This window comes from Rhinolophus ferrumequinum, chromosome 7 (genome assembly GCF_004115265.2).
Source record: "Rhinolophus ferrumequinum isolate MPI-CBG mRhiFer1 chromosome 7, mRhiFer1_v1.p, whole genome shotgun sequence".
In the NCBI taxonomy this organism is placed as follows: Eukaryota; Metazoa; Chordata; class Mammalia; order Chiroptera; family Rhinolophidae; genus Rhinolophus; species Rhinolophus ferrumequinum.
This window is the reverse complement of record NC_046290.1, coordinates 67,292,583-67,319,049: the sequence shown is the minus strand read 5'-3', so window position 1 is coordinate 67,319,049 and position 26,467 is coordinate 67,292,583. Positions and strand designations below refer to the sequence as shown.

The window sequence follows — 26,467 nt, the reverse complement described above, 5'->3', positions numbered from 1 at the left end:
CCCGCAGTGTCCTGGCCGCTGCGGCCGCCACTGACCGTGCAATTGGCACTGCCAGGAGCAATGCAAGGACGGCCGGTCCCCCTGAGCACTCTTTCCCTTTTTCATCAGGATAAACCGTTTAACGGAAAAGCTTGTGATGATTGTTCATGATTTCGTTTCAACTCCCAAATAGTCCTTTTGGTGGAGGAGTTGACTCATCAAACGATCATCTCATTGACTCTCTACCTAAGCCACGTGGAAGGGGCTAATTTCAGATGAGGAAACTAGAGTGGAGGTTTGGCCACAGGACCCATGACAATATTCAAAAGTGACGTAAGAGAAGTAGTCTTTGACCTTTGGGGAGCATCGCATGCCTTGTGTGCGAGTGGGCAGTCCATTCAGTTAAGAGCCATACATATTCCTCTTATTTTAGAACATACCCCTACATTCATATTTAGCTTCCCTGCTACCATTTTGCAAGAGGCAGACAGTTTCTCTGTCCATTGGCTCTCTCCCTGCCTTAACTGAAAGTCCATCTAGAGTCAGTGCAGTATTACTCTTATGCACAATGTTGAGCAGTCCTTCCAGGCACAAGGAAAAAGAATAGCACAACTTTCCTACCAACCATCCACATTCTCACATGTCCACAGGGATACTAGTGGTGTGTTTCTTTATAAGGGACTCTCTGAGAATAGGTCAAGTAATTATTGGACATTTCAAACTGATATTTCCTTCCATGCAAACCTATTCACTGCCTGGCATAATGACTCCTTAATAAAGTTGAACTCAAAGAACATTGGGAGTATGAAGTGGTCTATTCTTGACTGACAGTTTTTCTTTGTAGGGAAAAATGGCACTTGCCTCATAATTGGCCCATGATGTCACTGGCTCTGTGTGCTCTTTGGGTATAACTGGAAATGTGTTAACTTAAGGGTCCTACAGATAAAAACTATGAGGGTATGCTCATTTAATGAGATAATGCATTTGAGAGTGTAACATAAACTTTAATAACATACAAATGTTTGTTCTGATTGGTAGTCATTAAAATTTGCCACATACCGTTTTTCTGGTTGACCACACATGAGACTTTAATTTACTTTTCTTATCATCTAAAGATCTTTTTTTAATTTGCGTACCTTAGGTTGTCTTACCCGCATTAGTTCTGAAACTTACGACAGAATTGACAGTGGAGATAAGCATTCGTACTTAGAGTATCACTTACCATTGTCAGCAAAGTTTCTTCTAGTTTGTTTTAGGGTAGAACACACTTGTAAATCAGGAAACCAAGAATCTGCACTTTACTTCATATGTTACATTAGAAATTCTGCTAGAAACCATAAACCAGTAAGGTAAGGTAGCACATCTCTCATCTTTAGTTTTAGTTGTTTGACACTTAGGCAATGAAAACACAAAACTGTCTCCTGTTTGTTTTCATGCTTAGTTGGGTGCAAGTTCTTTTCGTTTACTTGACTGTTAAAATTTTATATTAAGGAGGAAATTTAACCTAGTCCAAAGGAAACATTCATCCCCAGACCAAGTAATGAAGATTTTTCAGTGGGGTTGAGTGAAGGGCTTCTGGGCCCTAATTTCATGGAATAAAATCAATCATATTTGTTATGTACTGCAAAATTAATAGAATAAATTGTAGTGATGCCTGACAACTCGTATTTCAAATAGAAAAATATTTGTAACTATTAGTAACATAACTAATGATTAGTTTCTGTTACTAGTATTGCATAGATGGCCATCTAAGTGGGTTTTCCTTATCTCCATATCAGCAGGAATACTTTATAATATATATTGCTTTATGCTGCATTATTTCCTTGATGTTTTACATTTTTTCCTTTAGAAGTACATATTGAGTCTTTCTGTATATAGCCCTATGCAAGAAATGTTTTCAGTGCAGCTGTTTATCCATCACGTCCAATCTGGAATGGAAAACTAGTAGGGTGTGGCAACATCCTTCATGCTTTGCGTTCAAGGGAAGGGAAAGCCTTGTCTAAGACAGGATACTACCAAGATCACAAGTGAAAAGTTCCTTGGGACCCTTTTAACTTTATACAAAGAAATGTGCTCCAGAGCCTCAGATCGCACTAAGCCTCGCCTTCTCACACAGGAATTGCATTGACTTCAAGAAGTGTGACTAGTTGTAGCTGTTTTCATTCCAAGTCCTTTCCAGTGATAAGAGTCTGAAATTTGGCTTATCACTAGTTCAATGAAAGCAATCCAAAGAGCAGAGTTATATAGCAGCATTTCATTTATATAAAACTGATTTAAACTTTTAAACTATATATATTTTTTAACTCTTAGAGGTTCTGAAATGGCTCCATAGATAGGTATATCATAACAATCATTCTGCCATATAAAAATGTATCTGTATCTACATCAGGAAAGGAGTCTTCTAGACATATTTAAAACTGCTAGCCCATGTATATTTGTACTTCTCCTATAAAAAATTATTGATGGTGAAGTAATTATTATAATTATCGCAATCTGTGGTTAGAAAGAGATGATATTGACAGGCCAGTTATTAAAAAGATGACGACTGGAACGATCCCTACCCCTAGAAATGGTGAGTTTGTGCCATACTCTTAAAGGCATATCTCCAAAAGTGTGAAGGTTAACATCTGTGTATATCCACGTTTTCATTCATATGTAGTTATTATCATTAGACATGTAATAGAAAAATTAACTTCTGGGCCACTGAGTAGTAAATTGCTCCCCATGTTTCCTTGCATCCTAAATGACCTCTATAAAATGATTACTATTAGCCATGCATAGGCATACAAACGTACCATTTTCAGCAGTAGGGTACAATAAATATTAATTTTTACAGAGTTTTGAATTTCACAAGGAGTAGTTGCATGTGATGCTTTGAGTTGCTTCAAATTGGAACTACATGTTTAAAAAAGAATGCAGACCAAAATTCCAAACTATAAGTCTCCAATTACAGAATTCATCTAACAGCTGTTTCACAAGCAGTGTTTCCATTGATAGTAGGAGAGGATTGCCTACATAATAAACACAGATTTAGACTTTGTGACTGAGCAAATCATCATGTTACTTTTTAATTATGTTTTTGAGATTCTAAAACATTAAAAGTTCACATGTAAAGAAATAAATGCATTGACAGGGCTATGCCATAAACAGGTGGCTTTTCAATTCTCTGAGGCTAGGTTTATATTTATAAAGTACCAAGAAAGTAGTCTATTGAACAATGATCTGTTTCAGCTATAGATGTTCTAATGGCATGAATGCTATCATAGGTATCTGTCACCATCACCGTTATTCCAGTATCCCTGCTACTACCATGACACACAATGTATTTGCCTGACACTACTGAATGGAGGGAGTAGCACAGTTGATTCTTTTGATATAAAAGAAAATACCAATAATAATGGCTACTCAATGAGTTTTCTCCCCACTACAGTTTTTGTCTCCGCCTCTCCCTCTAACAATTATCAGGAAAGTGTCTCTTGTTGTGGTATTTTGAGACTCAATATAACTTTAGAAATAAGCACTTCAGTAGTGTTTTATAAATTACTTTCACATACAGAGTCCCACTCAGTACTCACAAATTCATTGAAGATTAGATAATGTTACTGCAGTTTCAAAGGTAAGATAAATCCTCAGTGGCCTAGAAAGAGAATATTGTCCAAGGTCATATAGGCTGGCAAGTGATAGAATCACCAACATGTCCAGTTCACCTGATATTCCAGGATCTTCTTATTCCTAAACAAAATCTTCTTATTCCTAAACAAAATCTTCTTATTCCATTATGTCTATATGCCTTCTGTGAAAATAAAGTTACAATCTTGGGAGTCACAATTATACAGATGCAGAATGACTAGCCAAACATCCTGTCTCTATTGTCTAAACACAGCAGGAAGGGATGGGCTAAAGGGGAATAGAACTTGGATGAGAATTATTTTCTTTAAATACCACAGGCCTTTTCTTTCTTTTTTTTTTCCCAGAATTCTTTTTTTTCCCCCATGCAGGTAACATTGGTTTATATTGGTTTACCAGGGTTTTTAGTGGTTTATAACATTATATAAGTTTCAGGTGTACAACATTGTAATTTAATACCTGTGTACACTACAGGATGCTCAACACCAAAGGTCTCGTTTCCATCTGTAACGATACAGTTTACCCTTTTTACTCATTTCACCTATCATCCCTTCCCCCTCTGGTACCACCAATCTCTTGTCTGCAACTATTAATTTGTTTTTATTTTCTGTTTGTTCATTTTGATTTCTTTTATTCCACATATGAATAAAATCATATGGTATATGTCTTTCTCCATCTGACTTGTTTCACTTAGCATAATACCTTCAGAGTTCATCTATGTTGTTGCAAATGGCAATGTTTCATCTTTTTATAGCTGGGTAGTATTCCATTGTGTGTGTGCGTGCGCGTGTGTGTGTGCGTGCGCCACATCTTCATCCATTCATCTGTTCATAGACACTTGGGTTGTTTTCATATGTTATCAATTTTAATAATGCTGCTATGAACATAGGGGTGCATATGTCTTTTCTAATTACTGTTTTCATATTCTTTGGATAAATACCCAGAAGTGGAATAGATAGATCATATGATAGTTCTAGTCTTAATTTTTTGAGTAACTTCCATACTGTTTTCCATAGTTGCTACCCTAATTTACAATCCCAACAGTGCACAATGGTTCCCTTTCCACCACATCCTCTCTAACGCTTGTTATTTGTTGTTTTTTTAAATAATAACCAGATGTGAGCTTATATTGTGATTCTGATTTGCATTTCCCTAATAATTAGTCATGTTGAACATCTTTCGATGTACCTGTTGACCATCTGTACGTCTTCTTTGGAAAAATGTCTATTCAGATGCTCTGCTCATTTTTTAATTGTTTTTATTGCTGTTGAATTATATGAGTTCTTTATATATTTTGGATAGTAGCCCTTTATTGGATTTGCAAGTATCTTTTCCCTTTTGATAGGTGGTTTCCTTTGCTGTCAAAGGCCTTTTATTTATAGGAAAATGGTTTTATTTAAAAAAAGAATAAATGTAATGATTATCCTGATAAAGTTATATTCACTTTATCTTTATAATACCTTTTGTCATGCTCATATCATACCTCTTCTTCTAGCATGTAGAAAAAGTTATATCTATAATTTGTCACCACTAATCTAAATCAAATTATGTATTATAGAACTTAGACAAAATTCTTCTTACTTTCATAAAGATGGCATTTTTACTTTGTTTCAGAGATGGTGAACTGTGTTTGAGTCGATCACTTGTCAATAGTTCTGATAAAATCATTCGAAAGGCTGGCTCTTCAATCTTCCAGCACTCTGTAGAAGGTTGGAAAATCAATTCCTCTTTGGTCCTGGAGATAAGGTGAGTTTCTTTAATAAAACAGTATACATTTCACATCGTGTACTTGAATATGTTGGGCTTGGCGAACTTATATTGAATGCTTGATTTATAGTTTAACTATGAATATTTTAATAAAAGAATGAATCAGCTCTACTTATTGTTATTCACTGAAGAATATGAAACCATAAAACTGAAATCACGCAGTCTGAAATTTAAGGATGAATATGTGAGTCTTTATACCAATGGAATGAGATATTCAAGAGAGTACTAATATTTAACATACTTTTCTTCACTCAATTTCTCACGATAGACATATATTTTGAGAATTATTTTTAACTTCCCTATTAAGTTTTCATACTGACCTTGTCTTTTCTCGCACTAGATGAAAACAGAGCCTATTCAACTCCCATTTTTCTGACAATTATAAATACATTTGACTTTATCAACGGGTATTTTTATGTGAGCTCCTATAATAAAAGTCTCAATAATCATGTCCTAAATTGGTGAAAATCAGAAAATACACTTTCTAGAGTACTGGTTTATTCTTTGTAGGAATTTGGCATTTTAGCTGAAACAAGCTAAATCAAAGTTGAAATCAAAGTTGGTGCCTACATGTATCCATTATGTCTTATTTTCTTCAATTATACTCCTATTACTAGTAAGAAAGGTAGGACCAGACTTCCCTAATTATAGAGGAAGCAAGCAGATAATTTATTTTCTATAGTTACAATGCTGTGTTTCTTGGTATGTTTAATCGGAGCATTTTGGTAAATCAGAACTATTTAAAAGTTCAAGAGAATAACCATAGTAAAACCATAGAATAACATAGTAAAATCACTGCATTTTTCTAGTATTGGCAAAATGCTAATTATTCAATGATTGGATATTAACTTAGATTTTGTAAGAGTAGTTAGCGGTTTAGAAGGTAAACTGCTGATCTGTTTAGGTTACTACTCACTTTTTGGATCATACCTATATATAATGTAATTACCAGGAACTTGAAGGAAGAATCTAATACCTTCATCTTTAGAGTATGCATAGCACTTCATAGAATTCAGTGCAGCAAAGGAACCCCCTACATATTGAAATATACTTTTCATCTGTATGTCCTCTTTGGAGAAATGTCTCTTCAGGTCCTCTGTCGTCTTTCAATTGGGTTGTTTGCTTTTTGTTGTTGAGTTGCATGAGTTCCTTGTATATTTTGGATACTATCCCCTTATCGGAGGCACTGTTTGCAAAAGTCTTCTTTCATTCAGTTGGTTTTCTCTTTATTTTGTCGATGGTTTCTTTTGCTGTGCAGAAGCTTTTAAGTTTGATATAGTCCCATTCATTGATAGACATATGAAAAAATGCTCAACATCATTAATCATCAGAGAAATGCAAATAAAAAACACAATGAGATATCACCTCACCCCAGTTAGAATGGCTGTCATCAACAAGACAAATAGTAACAAGTGTTGGAGAAGAGGCTGTGGAGAAAAAGGAACCCTCATACACTGTTGGTGGGAATTCAGATTGGTGCAGCTGCTATGGAAGGCAGTGTGGAGGTTCCTCAAAAAATTATGAATAGAATTACCATATGACCCAGCAATTCCTCTTCTGGGTATCTACCCAAAAAGTCTGAAAACATTTATCCATAAAGACACGTGTGCTCCAATGTTCATTGCAGCTTTATTTACGGTGGCCAAGACATGGAAACAACCAAAATGTCCTTTGATAGATGAATGGATAAATAAGTTGTGGTATATATACACAATGGAATACTATTCAGTGGTAAGAAATGATGAAATGGGAGCATTTGTGACAACATGGATGGATCTTGAGAGTATAATGCTAAGCGAATTAAGTCAGACATAAAAAGCAGAGAACCATATGATTTCACTGATATGTGGTATATAAACCAAACACAACAAAAGAACAAGACAAACAAATGAGAAAGAAAAACTCATAGACACATACAATAGTTTAGTGGTTACCAGAGGGTAAGGGGGGGGTGGTAGATGAGAGTAAAGGGGATCAAATATGTGGTGATGGAAGGAGAACTCACACTGGGTGATGAACACACAATGGAATATAGATGATGTGATACAGAATTGTACACCTGAAATCTATGTAACTTTACTAACATTTGTCACCTCAATAAACTTTAATTAAAAAAACATACTTGAAGACTATCTGGAAATTAAAGAGATGGGTCAGGGAAATGCAGGGTTAGTTAGACCGCATTGTTTTAAAGCTTTGGAAGTGACTGGAAAGGGAAACAGGAATCAGATCAGGGCAGTGACAAGTAGTGTTATGTTTGATTGCTTTTAAGTTACGTGGAACACTATATTTTTGTAGGTGGAGTACAAGAATGCAAAGATGAGTCTGATGACTGTATTTATGAATTGTATCTTTTGGGTAAAATATGGTTTGCAAGCAAGAGTTATTTCAACTGTATGGGAACAAAAATTTAACACCAATGTTAAAAATTAGGAGATTCCTTATAAAAGTATAGATTTTCATATACTCTTGAGAACCTCAAAACTTTGACATTTTGCATCTGTATTCCCCATAAGAACTAGTTGGCTGAAGCCAACACTAGCCAAGGTCTCTCTGACATGTTTACTATTTGTGAGATATTTAAGCTAACCATTGACTCAAGCAGTTTACTATTGCAACTTTACGAATTAATGAAGTTTTCATTCATATCTTTGAAGGTGATCTGTTTTCAATTATAACAGATGATGATAATTGTGAAATGTTAGTCCTCTTTTCATATGGTTGTCATTAACAGATAAAGAAGTAAACAGTGAAACAGTGAGCAAATATTGAATAATACATACAAAGTTGTCACTTCCTTACGAGGAAATAATAATTTGTAAAACCATTATTGCACAATATGCAAACAGTTCATTAAAATTATAATTGCCTATAGCAGTAGTGACTAGTGAGTATTAATCAGTTTGACACCTGTAATGAAAAAATTAGAACACAAAAATGTCTGATTATTAGCTTAGCTTTCGTTTTTCTTAAGTCATACTGGAAGCTAATTTTACTTTGGATTTTTTATTTTTTATTTCCCCATATTAATAACATTTATAAAGAACCATATTACTTTGTCTGTGAGTAGGTGTGGGCATATCTTACAAGTGTTTTCAAAATTGTTCTTTGAAGTTTTTGATCAAGATATTACAACTAATCATTTTTGATCTCACACAATGGAACCGTGCTTTCAAATCTTTCTCATTTTAAAAATCTCATTAAACTTATAATGCTCTTATTACATTCTTAATAAATTATTTATCTATTTACATTAAAATGTGAAACAGTCACTGAAGATAAATTGTTTTTCCCTACATTTATAGACATGCTTTTCTTTCTTAATACTAATTCTGTCAGCCCTATATGTAGTCTGCTACTTTTAAAAGCCTATCAAGAATAGATGACTGGATTAAGAAACTGTGGTACATTTATACAATGGAGTATTACACAGCCATAAAGAAGAAAGAAATCTTACCGTTTGCAACAACATGGATGGACCTAGAGAACATTATGTTAAGTGAAATAAGTCAGACAGAGAAAGATAATTACCATATGATCTCACTTATATGCGGAATCTAAAGAAAAGAATAAGTGAATGAACTAATCAGGAATAGTTTTGGAGACAAAGAGGAAAAACTGAGGGTTGCTAGATGGGCGGGGGGGTGGGGGTAAGGGGTCAGGTGAGGGGATTAGAAAACAATCAGTAATCACAAGATGGCCACGGAGTTTGAAAATTAATCTGGGGAATGTAATTTAGTGGTTACCAGAGGGTTAGGGGGTTGGGGGGTGGGAGATGAGGGTAAGGGGGATCAAATATATGGTGATGGAAGGAGAACTGACTCTGGGTGGTGAACACACAATGTAATTTATAGATGATGTGATACAGAATTGCACACCTGAAATCTATGTAATTTTACTAACAATTGTCACCCCAATAAATTAAAAAAATAAATAAATGCCCTAAGTAAAGGGTTGTTTATTAAATATTAAAAAAAAAGAATTGATTCATATATTTTCATCAAACAACTGAACCTCTGGGGAGTTGACTACGAGAGATGGCTTCACGTATCAGTTCCTTGTACTTTCAAGATTCATCATGATTTAGGGGAGTTTATGCATTCTACAGCCTAACTTCATAATTAAAATAATTGGCTTGGTTAAAAGCTTAATTTTATTGGTCCTGGGTTGTTCTTTATTATTGTAAGCTAAGAAATGACACATTTAAGATGCATCAGATGTGAGCAAATCTATGAACATTGTACTGAGACCTTATTTGGTTATGTCCAACACTTATGACTTGATCTTCCCCCCTCATCTTTGGCTTGTTTCTTGTCCTCCTTTTTTTTTTTTCCTTGATATGTTGAATAAAAACCTAAAGAATTAACCATACCAAATATGGGTGTATGGAAATGTACAAGCTCAGCTACTCATCAGAACAGATTAAGGTTCTCATATTTAGTCAGAAAAAATATTTTCATTTCTTAGTATCCTCATATGTCAAAGTTCTTAAACAGATAAGTCTGGCATATATGTGCTTACCTGTAAAAATGAATTTGCTGTTGCTTGCAATGATTTACTTTAGAAAAAAGCCCACAAATACTTCTTCCACTTATTTTGTTCAGTCAGTGACCATTAGTGCACATTTTTGGTCACACAGCTTCTTAGTGGCAGAGTCAAGCTTCAGTGTCAGGCCTGTCTGACTATATTTTAATCCTGAAATGTATATTATTAAATGAATCTTTATGAAGTATACAGGTTTTTTTCTGCTCTAAAATAACAAAATACATATATTATTCATACAGTGTTATGGGATGAATAATGCTGGGCCACATATTAAATGGCCATCTGAGGTGTAAATTAAACTAAAAAATGCTTTTCTTCAAGCATTTTGAGGCAATTATGCCTTTTCGTTTGGTTGTTTTGAGGATTTTTCCTTTGATACTAGAATATCTTTCTCATAACAGCAAGGACCCTAAGCTCAGAAGTGCTCACAAGCTACACGTTCTTTCAGAGCATTAAAGCACACTGCCTCATGGAAATAATATTTTCAGGCAAAAAAATTGTGTGTTCTTTCTGCTTTTCGTAGGCATAACGAAACAGTTAGCATTTCTTAAACTTTTTTTTTTCTTTTAAGTAAACCATGTAGTAACAATCAAGTTGATTCAGTGACATGTGTCTGGGTCAAAAGTTTGCAAAAAATGATTCCCAATATATGTATCATTAGTTGAGAACCTAATTTGCTTCTCAACTCGTGATGCATTCCAACCATAAGATTTGTCTCGCAATACTTGCTGATGGAGTCCACAATGTCATCTAGATTAAAATTGAGTTGCCACAGCACATATGCGTGTTGATAAGAAAACTACACAGAAGAAAGAGTGGCACCTGGTGATAGGTTAGCTATATTTAATATTTCACAAGTGAAAACAATGTTTAGTAAATTAATTCTCCAGGACTGTGCAGCTGCTGCTTCAAGTGATGGGTGATGTTGAAAGGGATGTTCTAGTTGAAAATTCAGTTCAAAAGTTTCTGTATTGAATCTACTTTTGTCAGTTTAACAGTCAGTCTAAACCAACCTTTCAGTTTAAGCCAACGTTGCCAAAAAAAAAAGAAAAAAGTGATCTTTATGACTACGTTTTTTTCAGTCTCACTGAAAGTGAAACATGTTTTTGGATTCTTTCAGTTATCTTTATAATTAAAACAGTTGCTGAATTTAGATGTATTCTTATCATGGAGTTTAAAAAGTTACATTATGCTCCAAAAATGACAGTTAAAGACATATAAGGAATCCTTTTTTGTTGTTGTTCTTTTAAGTCACACAGAAAACACACGCACCCCTCCTTTAAATATCGGGTAATAACTTGACTACATTTTAGGACAACTTGTTCAGCAGGATCTCGAATAATGTGGTTTCATTCAATGTAATTCTGTTATAACATTGATAAGAAAAAAAAACACAAACATAAAATAAACGAAAAAAACAAATCTACAACCTGCTGAGGCCACTGAGTGTGGAGTTTGCATGTTCTCCCCATGTTTGCATGGGTTTTCTCTGGGTCCTCTAGTTTCCTCCCACAACCCAGAGATGTGCACATTAGGTGAACTGGCATGTCTAAATGGTCCTAGTCTGAGTGAGTGTGGGTGTGGGTGTGAGTGTGCCCTGTGTTTGAAGGGCGTCCTGTCCAGGGTGGATGCCCACCTTGTACCCTGAGCTACCACAATAGGCTCTGGCCACCCATGACCCCAAACTGGAATAAGGGATTGGAAAAGAATGCTCTTAGTTGCTTTCATGAATAAAAGATGAACTTTATTATATGTATGCATTGCTCAAATTTATTCAAAGTTTCACATTTGAAGTGTTTGGGGTCTTTAGAAGTTTGGTGACCAGAAATACATTGCAGGAACTTAACTCTTGTTTATATTAATTAGCCTATGGCAAAATTGGTTTTGTTATATGTCCTTTTGCTTAAAGTTGCAGTTTCCAAGAACCTATCTACGACATTATATGAGGACTTACTGTACTGGTTCAGCTTGCATATTAAACATTAGTTTTTTGTTGATTCAAGTATTTTTACAGCATAGAAGTTAAACTGAGTTTTCTATTACTCTCATTCTGAAGTAATTTTGTTTAACCTGTTCTTTTCATTGCTATCAATTATCTTCTGAGCAAAAGCATGTCTATTCTTCTTGGTGATACTTAAAGTGTTGTTTAAGTTCAGTGTAAGTACAAGAGTTTTTCATGCATCCAATGACATTTAATTAAATTTAAGCAATAGTTTTCTCCTTTCTAAAGTCTGAACAACAGCTAGACTTAGCAAATTCACAGACCTTTCTATAGTCCATTACATCTATAATGTAAAAAATGCCTACAGCCTGCTAGGGAGGAAGAAAAAAAAAAAAGAACTAACCTTTCCTTACTATTTAAAAAAAAAACAACAACAACAAAAAACCACTTAAGCATTGAAGTCACAACATTATTCACTCATAGTAATTATTTTCAGTCTGTCTTGCATCCTACATCAGGAATCTTAGCTCAGATAATTTTTCATGAATAGATTTAAGCCCTAGAAGGTAACTAAAAGTTTGGTTCAGTGTAAGAAAAAAAACATATTGGAGACATTGAAGGTTTCCTCCCTCCACCTCTTTTCATTTTTAAAACAGCAAATACTATAGTAATAATCTCTGAATTTTGCCTAAAATCTTACATTTCTATATTTTGATTAATCTATGTGAATTTGTATTTTTTATTCTGTTTTGGAAGGCAATTTTACTATTTTTAACTGCTGCCATTTAAAAAAAAATAACTACTATTGCACCTATAACAACGTTGGAAAAATACACACAATAGTATCATCTGCACTTAATAATTATTTCTCTCATTAAGCATTATGTTCTCCTAAGAGTAGGACAGTATGATGTCTTTCAAAACTTTTCTGAACTCAGTCCACTTTTTTATATCAATTGACCGTGAGTGAATAAATTAAAGATGTCCTATGATACTCAGGAATTTAGAAGACTTAATGTTTGAAAATACTTTTGCTGCTAACTTTCTATAATGCAGCAAAGATGCTGTTATTGGAAAGTCCCCTTTGCAATCAGTTGAGAAACATGTAAGTGTTAACTTTTTTTCATGAGTAAAGGGAGTGTCCCTTTTGGATTTCCAAGCTAAATAATCTTCTTTCAGTTCTGGACCTGGAACCTATTCACTGCACACTTGCAAACACGCTATTACTTGAGAGTTATATCTTCAAATACCTACTGCAACCCCTTCAAATTATGTTCAAAGGAAAATGATAATACCATCCATTTTGGTGATTTAACCACATCCTTGCAGTCTTTATTTTAGAGCCAGCCTTGTCATTTTCACAGGAAATGAATTTTTTTTGTTGAAATACAGGTGTGGGCATTAGTCAAATTTTTTCCCCAAACAAATAAATGGTAGTTAATAAGTATGTACAAAAGTTTCTATGGATTGCTGCTCTTGGTGCTAGTTGTTAACTTTTTAAAAAAATCATATTTGTTTACTTAGCATAATGAAGGACTTCTCATTTTCTGCAATTCATATACCCTATAGTTGCTGATTTCACTGGCAATTCTCTTCTTTTATATTCTGTACTTTGTTAAGATGGAATGTTATGGTGCCTGATAGTATTTCTATTATTTTTTTAAGTCATTTTGTAGGGCAATTATACAGGTTGTCCTGTACAAATTCCACTCATTACAAACCTGATATTCTAAATATTTGAGAAAAAAAATTCAAAAAAAGTATTCTTTTTCAGAGAGCTGATGGACATATCCATTGTAAAATCTGGCCAAATACAGTTTTAAATGACCTGTTTTTCTAGTTAGACCACACATTAACCTGGGATGTATTTAAAGCAAACCAAACAAAAGGAAAAATATGTGTTAGTTATTTTCCATGCCTCCTTGCTTCTGGCTTATAAGTGTGTTTTGGAGAATTGACCTTTTGGTGGAGTGATGGGAGGTCATATTTTGTGCTCAGTAATAAAATGTACAAATTGTCATGGAACTTAAACAATAATAGCACTAAAGGAAAAATATGTCTTTCATATCTTGAATGCTATAATAATGGTATTGTTTTCAGCACTCTGAAAATACAAGCTTGCAATAACAGCACTTCAGTAAATAATATCCAACTTTCTACCTAGAAAAGAGCTTTCTCAGATTGTTTCCAGCTGCTGTATGTTGAGTAGCTTAAGGATCAAACCATCTCAGACTTTGTAGACCAGGTTCATAGTTTCTTTGGCAATACAATTCCTTCAAAAATGTATTAGGCTCCTAGACTACTTCTCTGTAGTTAGTTCCTGGTATAATAATACCACCTGAAGATTTCTTATGAACACAGCTCCTCAGTCTTTTGACTGTCCTCTAATTATTCTGACCTCCACCTCCTTTCCCTCAAGTTACTGGCAGCTAATCTGAAGTCATTTGAATTGATATTTGATATACTTAGGTGGAAAGGCAATATCACTCTTGCTGCTGCGATAACCCTGATTTATAGTTGCATCTCTTGTTCGTTGGGTTATTAGAAACATTTGGGAGGTCCCAATTACTAGACTCTCACACAGTTTAGATTATAGGTCACTGCCAGAGATATTTCCTTCCATCTCAGCTTGCAACTTGGCTGTTTCATGCCTAACTTTGCCAATTTTTTAGGGCTTTTCTAAAAGGAGCAACAGACATAAAGCAATGTACAAAGACTTTTAAACCAATTCTCGAAGAACAACAGGCTTATTAGATATAGAGCATGACTCCCAAATTGTTGCACACAGTTTTATCAGGAGCTTTGCTATATCATGCCAATGGTCCATAACTTTCCAGCCAGCGCTATTTTCTCATCAGCTATCATCTAACTTGGCACATGCATGTAAGTTTATGTAGCATCGCACATCTGTTATCAATTCCTTTATTAGTTATGGGAAAGGTAAGCTTCCATAAAAAAGGGACTTAAAATACAGTGGATGAAACACGGCAGAAGTTTATTTCTCTCTCATCAAGTCATGCACACGATCCATTCATGTACCACTTAAGATAATCGACTGATGTGACCAAACCCTGCTGCACTGGTGTTTGAAAACTTGAAAATGTTCTATTTGAGCATCCTGGTACCCAATCAAATCTTAGAAGATTCAAATACTAAAAGGAAGAAGGGAGGAAAGAACACTAAGTAACAATTAGCCATCTCTGCCATGCATGAGTCTACTGTTCTATCTGTCCATCTTTTCCTCTAATGTACCCATCTTACTTCCTGGATTTTTGAGTTTGGAAGAAAGCTTTCATATACATACAGCACTATATAGTTTTAACTCTTTTTCAAATAATTATACTATATCATGATTTGGATAAATGTATATGTAAGTTCATTGGAAAGTTCAATCATTGTAACAGAGTTAACTAAGATGTAATTCCAAACAATTTCAAGTCACTTTTATTCATCTTAATTAGACAACATTAAACAAAATAGATGACTATAGAAAATTAAAGCTAGCAGAATATCTAGTTATGCAAAGCGAAGTCATGGCAATTGCATTTTATTTAATAAACTCATTTTTAAAAATATATTTTGGTTGATGGGGACTTTTATCACTCCACAGTAAATTGAGAAACTGTGCAAATGATTTTTTAAAAATATATTCTACACCCTATGGAATCTACCTAATTGGTTTGTTTAATTACCACCCCACAGTTTAAGGTTAATAATTTACCAATTTGCATTTCATCACATGGAATTTTGTAAAAAAAAAAAAAGAAAAAAAGGAAAAGAAAAATTATCACCAGTTCTTGTATATGTTGTCATTAATGGAAATCTTTGTTTCTATTTCAAATATAGGAAGAACATTCTTCGTTTCCTAGATGCAGAACGAGATGTCTCAGTGGTCAAGAGCAGTTTTAAGCCTGGTGATGTCATACACTATGTGCTTGACAGGCGCCGGACACTGAATATTTCTCAGGATCTCCATAGCCTCCTACCTGAAGTTTCACCAATGAAAAATCGTAGATTTAAGACCTGTGCAGTTGTTGGAAATTCTGGCATCCTGCTAGATAGTGAATGTGGAAAGGAGATTGACAGTCACAATTTCGTAATAAGGTAAGCTTTAGTCTGTTCCTAAAGATTGTAATTTCGTCAAAGATGTTTAATTTAGAAGTGGAAAACTGGCAGAAATGTTTAAATCTTACATCAATATTAAGGATTAGTGAAAGCTCAAACACATATTTATCTATATCTTTTTCTGTGTAGCATCCAAATTTACATTTATCCTGAAATATAAATTTAGAATTACTGCATCATTAAAAAAAAGATTCACATCAGTGGTTCTTTTTCTGCTAAATGGCAATTTTATTAGTTTCCATACTACATAGGAAAACTATTTTTCTTAATATTTCTTCTTAATATTCATTAATTTAATATTAATTTATTCACTAACACACATAATTAATTAATCATTTATGTTAGTGAATGAATTAATTCATTTAATTAATTATATTCATAATTATTTTATATTAAATTATATTTATTCATACATATAAAGATTAATATGCAATGACATAATAGATGTAAGTTAATTTTACTTTTAATGATAATTATTTAGCAGATTCTAAGAATATAATTTAACAAGACTATATTTGATATCTTGGGCCAGATTGTCTTTATATGTGGTATTTGTATATGATAGTATATTTTAGTTTTCACACATAATTAAATATACCTATTTGTTTTTCATTGATGGTCAACAGATATTTGATGAGTCATGTGCTTGGTGAACTTTTAAATAACTGATACAAACACAACAGTAGAAATAGTGTTGTGATGGCATCATATATATTAACAATTTTTAATTCCCAATTCGTATATCTGAACAGAATTTTTGGCTTATTTAGTTTTTTAGAAAAATTTGCTAAATGAGTGATATATGTATATTGAAACATGAAACAGTACAATATATAGATAAAAAAAGTATGATTTGTCATGTTGACAAATAACTTGAATTTTTTTTCAGATTTTTATTAAAATATAGATAACATACAATATTACTTTAGTTTCAGGTGTACACAATAGTTGTTTAACATTTATATACTTAAAGAAGTGATTACCCTAAGTCCAGCAACCATCTGACACTGTACTATGCTATCCCAGTATTATTGACTATATTCCCTATGCTGTACATTACATCCCCATGACTTATTTTATACTTGGAAATTTGAACATCTTATTCCCCGTCACCTTCCCCCACCGCTTTTTAAATTTTCCAATTACAGTTTACATCCAATATTATTTTATATTAATTTCAGGTATACAGCATTGTGGTTAGACATTTATATAATTTAAGAAGTGATCCCCCTGATGAGTCTAGTACCCATCTGGCACTATACAGTTATGTACCATGTTATTGAATATATTCCCTATGCTTTACTTTACATCCCTGTAACTATTTTGTAATTATCAATTTGAACTTCTTAAGGCCCTCACCTTTTCCACCCTGTCCCCCTACACCCTCCCTTCTATCACCCTGATAGATCTAGTACTCATCTGACACCATACATAATTACTACAATATTATTGACTATATTCCTTATGTTATACCCTACATCCCCATGACTACTATGTAACAACCATTTTGTGCTTCTTAATCCCTTCCCCTTTTTCACCCATTCCCATCCTCCCTCCCATCTGGCAACCATCAAAATGTTCTCTGTATCTATGAACTTGTTTCAGTTATGTTTGTTTATTTTATTCTTTAGATTCCACATATAAAGGACATCACATTGCATCTGTCTTTCACTATGTGACATACTTCATTCAGCATGGTACTCTTCAAGTCCATCCATGCCATCGCAGATGGCAAGAGCCCATTCCCTTCCATGGCCAAGCAATATTCCATTATATATCACCTACTCTTTATACCTTCATCCATCAATGGATACGCAGGCTACCTCCACATCTTGGCCATTGTAAACAATGCTGTAATGAGCATATAGAAGCACAGGTCCCCTTGAAGTAGCATTTTGGATTTCTTCAGCTAAATACCCAGAAGTAGGATTCCTGGGTCCTTTGTCACTTGGTATAGCCTTTGTTTTAAAGTCGGTTTTTGTCTGGTATAAGTATTGCTACGGCAGCTTTTTTTTTTTTTTTCATTTTCATGAAATTTTTTTTTTTCCCCTATCCCTTTACTTTCAATCTGTGTGTATCTTTTGATCTGAAGTGAGTCTCTTGTAGGTAGCTGTGGGAACAGAGCCAGGAGAGCAGTATCCAGGCTCTCAGCCTCACATGGAAAGGTGACGGCTCAGTTATTAGATGGCCGTCAGCTGTAATCAGACGGCCATCTGCTGTGGCTGGGTGGCCATCAGCTGTAACCAGTTAGTCACTAGCCACTAATATAACTGCCGTGACTATGCTGGGGTTGGTTGGTTGTCAGAGAAGTGGACGGCAGATAGCAGCTAGCAAGTGGGTTTGGTTGGCGGCTCCTGCTTCCTGTGTCTCCAACCCAGCCGCCAGCGAGAATATAGTGGTATGACTCCCCTATCAATGGCTCTGTTGTTGTTCCTTTTTGGTGTCACCTATCCTGCATTCTTGTGCGGGGGGTGGGAGGGGTGGGGGAACAGGACTATAGAGACCCCGCCTGACAGCAGCACATGTAAGGGTCTTGTTTTCTTCTCCATTCAGCCACCCTATCTTTTGATTGGAGAATTTAATCCATTTACACTTAAAGTAATTGTTGACAGGTATGTAGTTATTGCCATTTTATTATTCATATTATTTATTTATTTATTTATTTATTTATTTATTTATTTTTTGTCTTAAAGATGTACCTCTTAGATTCCTTATGATACTGGTTTGGTGGTGATGAACTCCTTTAGCTTTTTCTTGTCTTTATCTGTCCTTTAATTCCAAGTGATAGCTTTGCTGGGTAGTTCTTCTGTGGTTTAGTTGTAATTGATCTGGTCCTGAAAGGAGGTGAGCATGGTGTCTACCTACGCCTCCATCTTGACCGGAAATTCCAATAACCTGAAGTTTTGAATATGCTGGAATCCAGCCTGTGAAAGTACCCATCTGACACCATACATAATTACTACAATATTATTGACTATATTCCTGAAAAAAATCTTTTTGATATGTAGTCTTAAAAATAAATATAATTAATAAGTATTAATTATAAAAAAGCAACAATTTTTCAAGAAGCAATAATAGCTAAGAGAAATCATAATAGAACACTATGAGGTGAATATAATTCACAACAATGAATATAAGTACAAACATTTTGCCATATTAGCTTACCTTTTCTTAGTTGGATGCAGGGTCAGAGATTCATTTGACTTCAGTTGAGCCTTTAAAAACACAAACTCTTAAATTGATTGGACCAAGTGAAAACCCTGTCAACATGTAGATATACAAACAAAATTGTATCCAAAGAGGAGGTAAAAATATTCGATAAGGAAATGACAGTGGAAGTGGAAGTAATGAGCTTGAAACATTGAAGTCTGTGTCCAGTATGGTTTTAAAGAAAAAGTAAAACATCTAGAATTTCCAGAATCTAAAATCAAAGGGCAGGTTAAATAATGGAGTAAAAATTTTAGAGTATAATAGAAGTTGTTGCAATGGAAAGAAGAGAATTTTGAAAGCTGATTAATACTGGAGGAACATAGGATTCAAATGTGACTGATTCCTTGTTTCTACATTCCTCTAAGCTTTAGTATTGGGATATTTATAACACATTAGATGCAGCTCATCTCAGACTCTGCAATTAAGACCACTTTCTTCTATTCACTCATTTTATTTATTTATTTATTGAATGAAAAAATGAATGTAGGATTTGAGAAAAATTTGGTTTGTTTTCATGTATTGTTGTCTTAGAATTTACACAATGCTGAATTCCAAAATAAATATATAAGAGGAGTCATATATAAGTAAAAATCGTTTAAACCCTTATAATGAAAAAGAAAATGCAGAAATGCAAAGAATAGTTAGTGTAATGTGCTAGATATTGGGGATCAGAAAGCTGGGTTCCTGACAATTACTGCAACGTAATATTGGACAAATGTCTTAAGGATCTAGACATCATTATTTCCACTGTCTGGTGAAATTAATAATGATAAGCCTATTATTTCAAAGTGTTTTTTTTCTAAGTATCAGATGGAAAATATAGTAAAGAAATGCATAAACTGTAAAGCTTAACTAACGATGAATGACACTAAAGTACATCTTGTTTGAGTTAAATGTTGTAGTTGAAAATTAAATTTGTCACTGCATTTCCTAATAACAATGGTCATTGACTAGAAATTCACATTCTCATTTTCTGATGTAAACAAAAAGACAAACTTTCCCCAGTTTATCAAATGTGTATATAGATGACACTGAATAACATATTAGAAAATATGAAATGCAGACACAGGAACACTGCTCAAAAAATGTATACAACTGGACACTTGGGTCAACGTTGCTCAAGCAGTAGTTCACCATAATCAGAAGTGTCTGGACGCTGATGGTAACCACTTTGAGCACCTCTTGTAATTGCAGAAGTCAAATGTGACTTGTGTTCATCTTTTGTTATCAGTATATATTGAGTATTCCAATTTTAATACAGTTTTCCTTTCTTAAAATGTGTATACATTTTTGGGCACCCTCTGTACATAGAGGTGTCTAAAATCTGAGTACATAAAATTAGAAATAATTGTAGTAAAGATATATATTTCTCCAGGAAACTACAAAGATAAAAAATGTTTTTTACTTTATGATGATCTAGCTTCTTAAGAGAAAGGATGATACATTTCACAAAAGAAAAAGATGGAGGGAAGAATTGACTTGTCTTGACTTATACAAAGCATTTTTATAACTTAATCAATTTTTCATTCTCCACTGGTGGATAATTTACGGCGAACTTTAAATCATCTTCTTGACCTTCTATGAATGCTAACTCTTTTATAGCAAAATAGACTTTTCTGGGAGAGAAAATATATTCCTGTTTTTCTATGTGTTCACAAAATGTCCTTAATTCTTTCCCAGCTACTCTCACAGAGACTATGTTTGTCATTAATTCAAATGTTTTAAGTACAAACCACTAAGTTTCTGGTAGGAATCCAGGTCCAGGGTATTAGAAAGTGTTTTTTGTTGTTGTTGTTGTTGTTTTTTTATGAATCTTATTGATTAAAATAACTACTTTATATTTTAGGTATTTGCTACACATATTTTCTAACTTATTTTTACTTACTATTGCTTAACATTGTATTTGTATTTTTGATCTGTGAAATTTTATAGTTTTTAAAACTAGTTATCTTTGTTATTTCTATTGACTTTAATAATACAATGTACATTCTGGGTAGAAATCAAAATTTCTGTTTTATTCTAATTATTTATGATTTTAAAATTTTAACTTAAAACTAAATATGAAATGTTTAATTATGGATTGTGTTGTGAAGTACAGCTCTAACTTTTTTTCTTCAACAATGTCTCTCCTTGGATAAAAATATTTTATTTGCAGGAGATAATTTTTTAAATGGAATGACAATAACTGATAAACTATTTAAATTCTAAGACATTATAAGAAATGCTTATTCCATTTTCTAAAAACAATATATTATAAACAGATAAATTGCTCATCTATCAATCTAGCAATATGTTTTTTTTAATTCTTAATATTCAGTGCAAACTTGCAATGATATTGGCAATCCTGTAAAATGCTTTCAAAATTGTAAATTCATAAAACTTTTCCAAAAATTGGATGGACAATGTCTACCAAGCCTTTCTTTATTTCTTTATTCACTATTTCTAGTTCTAGGAATCTACCCCAATGTGAAAAATTGTTTGAGAAGAAAGGCATTTTACAAACATACAGTGACAGAAAGAGACTAGACTCTCGGTGGTGAGCACACAATGCAATTTACAGATAGTGTATTATAGAATTGTACACTTGAAACTTATATAATTATAAACCAGTGTCACCCCAAAATATCTAATTCAATAAAAAAGAAAAGCATTTTATAATGCACAAGAAAGGACAAGTACATTTTATTTCTGGATGATTAGTTATTCAACACATGGAAAACAGGAATCTAAGGGGAAGGGACAAGTAAGCACAAAGACAAATGCTTTCCTTAGTCTTAGCTAGCATAAGACAGGGTTTGGGCCCACTCTATTATTACATTCATTATGAACAACAATGCGGAAGGGGAAATGGCAAAGTATGTTGGACTTAAGTGATGAAGGATCATTACATCATATTAAGAATTTACATAGTATCCTGTAGACCAAGAAAGGCCCCGTGAGTTTGTTGGTTTGCTGGTTTACTTGTTTGTTCTTGTTGGGGTTTTATTACTGTTGCTGTGAGCAGGAGAGGAACACCCTTAGAGGTACGGAAGCATGAGCATATTTGCAGATGGAAAGACCGTGATAATAAATAAATCAAAGATAAGAAAGAGAAAGAGCACTCAATAAGGAAAATACTAGAGGAAGCAAAATATGATGAATTCCAAGTCACAGGACAGACTAAACCAGAGTACCCCAGATAAACCAAGTTTAGATAGCATGATTTATATTAATGTAAAATGTTGTAGAGATCATCTTTCCCTGACATCAAATGAGCATTAGCAAATGGGCAGTTGATCAGTCCTTCCATAGATTTCAAAATATGGCTCCAGTTTTGGCCTTGAAGTATTTGTTATTTTTCAGCTACCAAACTCATATGTAGATGGACATAGGCCCCAAATATGTACTCCAAAGCCAAACACATACTTTTCAGTATTTACTGCTTTGAGTAATACATAGCATAGCTTTGATTTTTCTTATAATTTATTCATTCACTCCTTCACTTTTTTATTTGCCTATTTATCAGAAAGTGGAGATATAGAAATGGACAACAAGTCTCTACATTGAGATGATCACAATCTAATAAAAGGAGATAAAGTAATGAACAATTACGTTGGTGCAAAAGTAATTGCAGTTTTTGCAATTATTTCTAACCTTTTAAACCGCAATTACTTTTGCACCAACATAATAATAATGTGTAGATTGCTTTATTAGAGGTACACAGAGAAGTAGGCAGTGCTAATGAGACAGAGAGGAGACATAAATGGATGACCAAAGATAATTTTCTGAGAGAAGCAGCACTTGAGTTGAATCATGAAGACTGAGGAGGTAAGTATAGAGAGAAAAGAGAGTGAATCGTAGTCGAGATTGGATCTATGATGCCCAAAGGGACCCGGGCATGAGAACGAGTGGCTTTCCCAGTCTAAGTTGTTTCAGCATGCTGGAATAAGTTTCTGTAGGTGCATGGAAGAGATGAGGCTGAAGAGGGAGGCTGAGAGATAGGTAACACAGGTTCCATTACGCCTTGTTAAGGAGGGTGGATTTAAATTTGCAGGTAGTCTGTGGAGCCACTCAGGAGTGGAATGACATGATCAAATTTAAATTTCAGGAAGATTTCTAGGTGATAAATAATTTAGAGGCAGACAAAGATGGTAATACTGTGAAGAGTCTAAAGGTGGGGATAATGAATGGCAAAGTAAGATAGTGACAGTGAGGATAGATGAAGAAGGAAAATTAGGAAAATCAAGGAACAATATGAACTGTATAATAAATGGAAAGTGCAAATGATAATGAATATAAATACGCTACATTTTAAAATGTAACGTTTTTTGGAAGGCAGAAAATGAACATTGAAGACTTCTAATTGTTTTCCATCGGTTCCTCTGAGGTAGTTAGGCTTAGGTTAACAAACTACAGTTTTCCACAGAACACAGTTTTGAGTGACTTTTCTGAGTGTACACAATAAATTGGAGAAGAAGCAACAACACGACTTTATTTCCTCTTACTTAAAGTCCAATACTTTATTTCCAAATTAAGATTGGAAAAACTTATCTTTTCTAATTAGAAATAACAGTCAGTGCTGCATTAGATTGGTAGATTTTTAGTTGCATGTGTACTGTGAAATATGTAAGAGCAGTGAGAAATTGTCTCAATTAAGGTACATGTCAAATTTTGATGATGTAGCATGAAAGATAGAAGAAGGAATGCCATTCTAATGTCTGATATTTCCACAAGGTTCCAGCCGTTCTTCAAAGTCTAGGCTAACAAAACCAATTGAACCACAAATAAAATCACACACACACACACACACACACACACAGACACACACAGACACACACAGACACACACAGTGGTAACTACCTGAGATGATAAATGTGTTAACTATCCTTGTTTGGCAATCATTTCAATATATATTCTATATCTGTATATCAAAACATCATGTTGTGCTGCTTAAATTTACACAATATTGTATGTTAATTCTATCTCAAAAATGCTGGAAAACAACAATTAAAAATCAAAGAAATACAAAATAATAAAAAAGAAAACAAGCTGACTTTATAACATGGAGCAGTTTTTCCAGTTGTTTATGGACCATCTGTGAGAATTCTTTTATCAAGTACTTACTGTGTCCCAAGAGTATGTCAAAATATTCTAAAAACTGATAAGTATGCAGAAGACAACCTATTCTGTCAAGGGAGCTAACACCTTAATCAAATGAGATACATCTTTAAGTCAGGTATATCTGACTTCTAGTCCAGTCTTTCCATTTAATATATATATTCATTCTTAAGTGATTTGTATGCTTCTCTAAGTCCTAGTTTCTTCATATTTAATATGAAGACAATAAAGCCTTTCTTCTATTTCTGTTGATATAGAAATAAAATGTGATAATATGTATGAAAGAGTGTAGTATAAACCCAAGCACAAAGTAGTTATTCAAGAAATATAAATCTTTCTTCCTTCTGAGGGTGTAGGATTAATATTCATGGTGAGAAAATTGTGTGTGTGACCTATGTCCACAGAAAATGTATTTGCCGTTAAATGGCCACTGTCGATAAATAGTACATATTTTCCCGTGAAATATAATTAAAATAATACTTATTTGAGAGTTCAGAAACCTGGATCCCCACACCGTCATTGCCACTAAATATGGCTGTGTGACTGAATAGAGAATGTAAATCACTTTGGGTTTTAGTTTCCCTATATGCCAAATGAGGCAGTTGAACTTAGATGGACTCATGAATTCCTTACTGTATACAAAACTCCATAACTCTAGTTTCTTATGATTCAATAGATACCTTTGGAAAAGATCCTGTCAACTTGCATTATTGTTTGAATTTCTTTCCTTCTGCTTGCCAAGTTTTATGAATAAATTTCCTTCGTATCAGTCAACTTGTAGAAATGACATTTTCCACTTAATATTACATCCTCCATTCTGGCTATTTGTTTCCTTTGGTCCAGGGGTACTGCTTTTCCTCCTAACGTATACAAGCAAATGTTAAGACTTAAAATCAGCAGAAAAGTATCACTTCTTAGCCAAAGAAAAGCAAAAATGATTTTTTAATGATTCACACAGATTATTGTAAATGTGACTAGGTCAGGAGCTTGGGAAGTCACGGTATGTACAAAATACTATGTAAAGAAGAACCAGTAAATACAAGTATTATCAAAAGGGAGAGAAATTATTTTACATCAACATCATTTGGTATAGTTTTGGGGAAAGAATTATGACATTCCTCTGGGAGATAAGACCTCTCACTTCCCATATCTACTTTACTGGCAACCACTGACATTCTTGGAACCACAGAAAGCAGTCTTTTTAGTGTATTATTTGACTTATGCCATTACTGGAAACTTTTTTTGAACAATAACAGTCAGTACGGTATCAAATGTTAACAGTGATTGCCTTTTAGAAGGAGACTTAGAAGTGTAAATAAGAGGGAGGTCGTTTCAGGCAAAGACATCATCCTAAATAAAGGAACACAGAAAAGTTCATGGAGTAGTTTGACGCCATTCAGATCTGACATAAGCAATGGGCATGTAGAGATAAAATTCTGGAAAGTAAGGGCCGGTACAAGTTATACAAACCTGGACTGATATCACTGGAGATTTTTGATTAGGATAGTAACATCATCAAATGTGCATTTTAATAAGATGATTCCCATCCTGGAAACAGAGAGTGATATAGTCTCTGTCCTTGTGTGAAAGAACTGGTTAGAGCAATTTATTTCAACTGTTCAATACAGATGCATAGTAGGAAACACAACTGACATCCTGATATACTCCTACTACACTCCTACTGTTGCTTCCACTATTCCTATTGTTTGACACACATAAATCTGAAACAAATTTTCATAAAATATTGTGCAAGGACACCTGTTTTCTATTATTATCCATTCTAATCCTAAGTTTTATTTGTTAAAATTGCTGACCAGTGACCCCAAATTGAATTTTTTGCCATTATAAAGATTTTATTTTTTATATATATTTTTTAATTTTTTATTAAAGTTATTGAAGTGACATTGGTTAGTAAAGTTATATAGGTTTCAAGAGTACATTTCTATAATACATCATCTATATATTACATTGTGTGTTCACCACCCAGAGTCAGTTCTCCTGCCACCACCACATGTTAGAACTCCTTTCTCCTCTTCTACCATCCCTCTTCCTCATTCCACTCTTGCAATCACTAAACTGTTGTCTATGAGTTTTTCTTTGTTTATTTGTTTGTCTTGTTCCTTTGCTGCTTTCAGTTTTATATCCATACACTGTTTATAACACATATGCTGTTTC

At 33.8% G+C, this 26,467-nt stretch overlaps 1 protein-coding gene across 1 annotated transcript in view; it reads left to right on the top strand.

Annotated features, from left to right (window-relative positions):
* The window catches only part of ST8SIA4 (ST8 alpha-N-acetyl-neuraminide alpha-2,8-sialyltransferase 4), an 84,384-nt gene that overhangs the window by 2,608 nt on the left and 55,309 nt on the right, over nt 1–26,467 (top strand). The window contains 2 exon segments of the mRNA XM_033111159.1: nt 5,221–5,352; nt 15,707–15,964. Coding sequence (XP_032967050.1) covers nt 5,221–5,352; nt 15,707–15,964 — 390 coding nt within the window.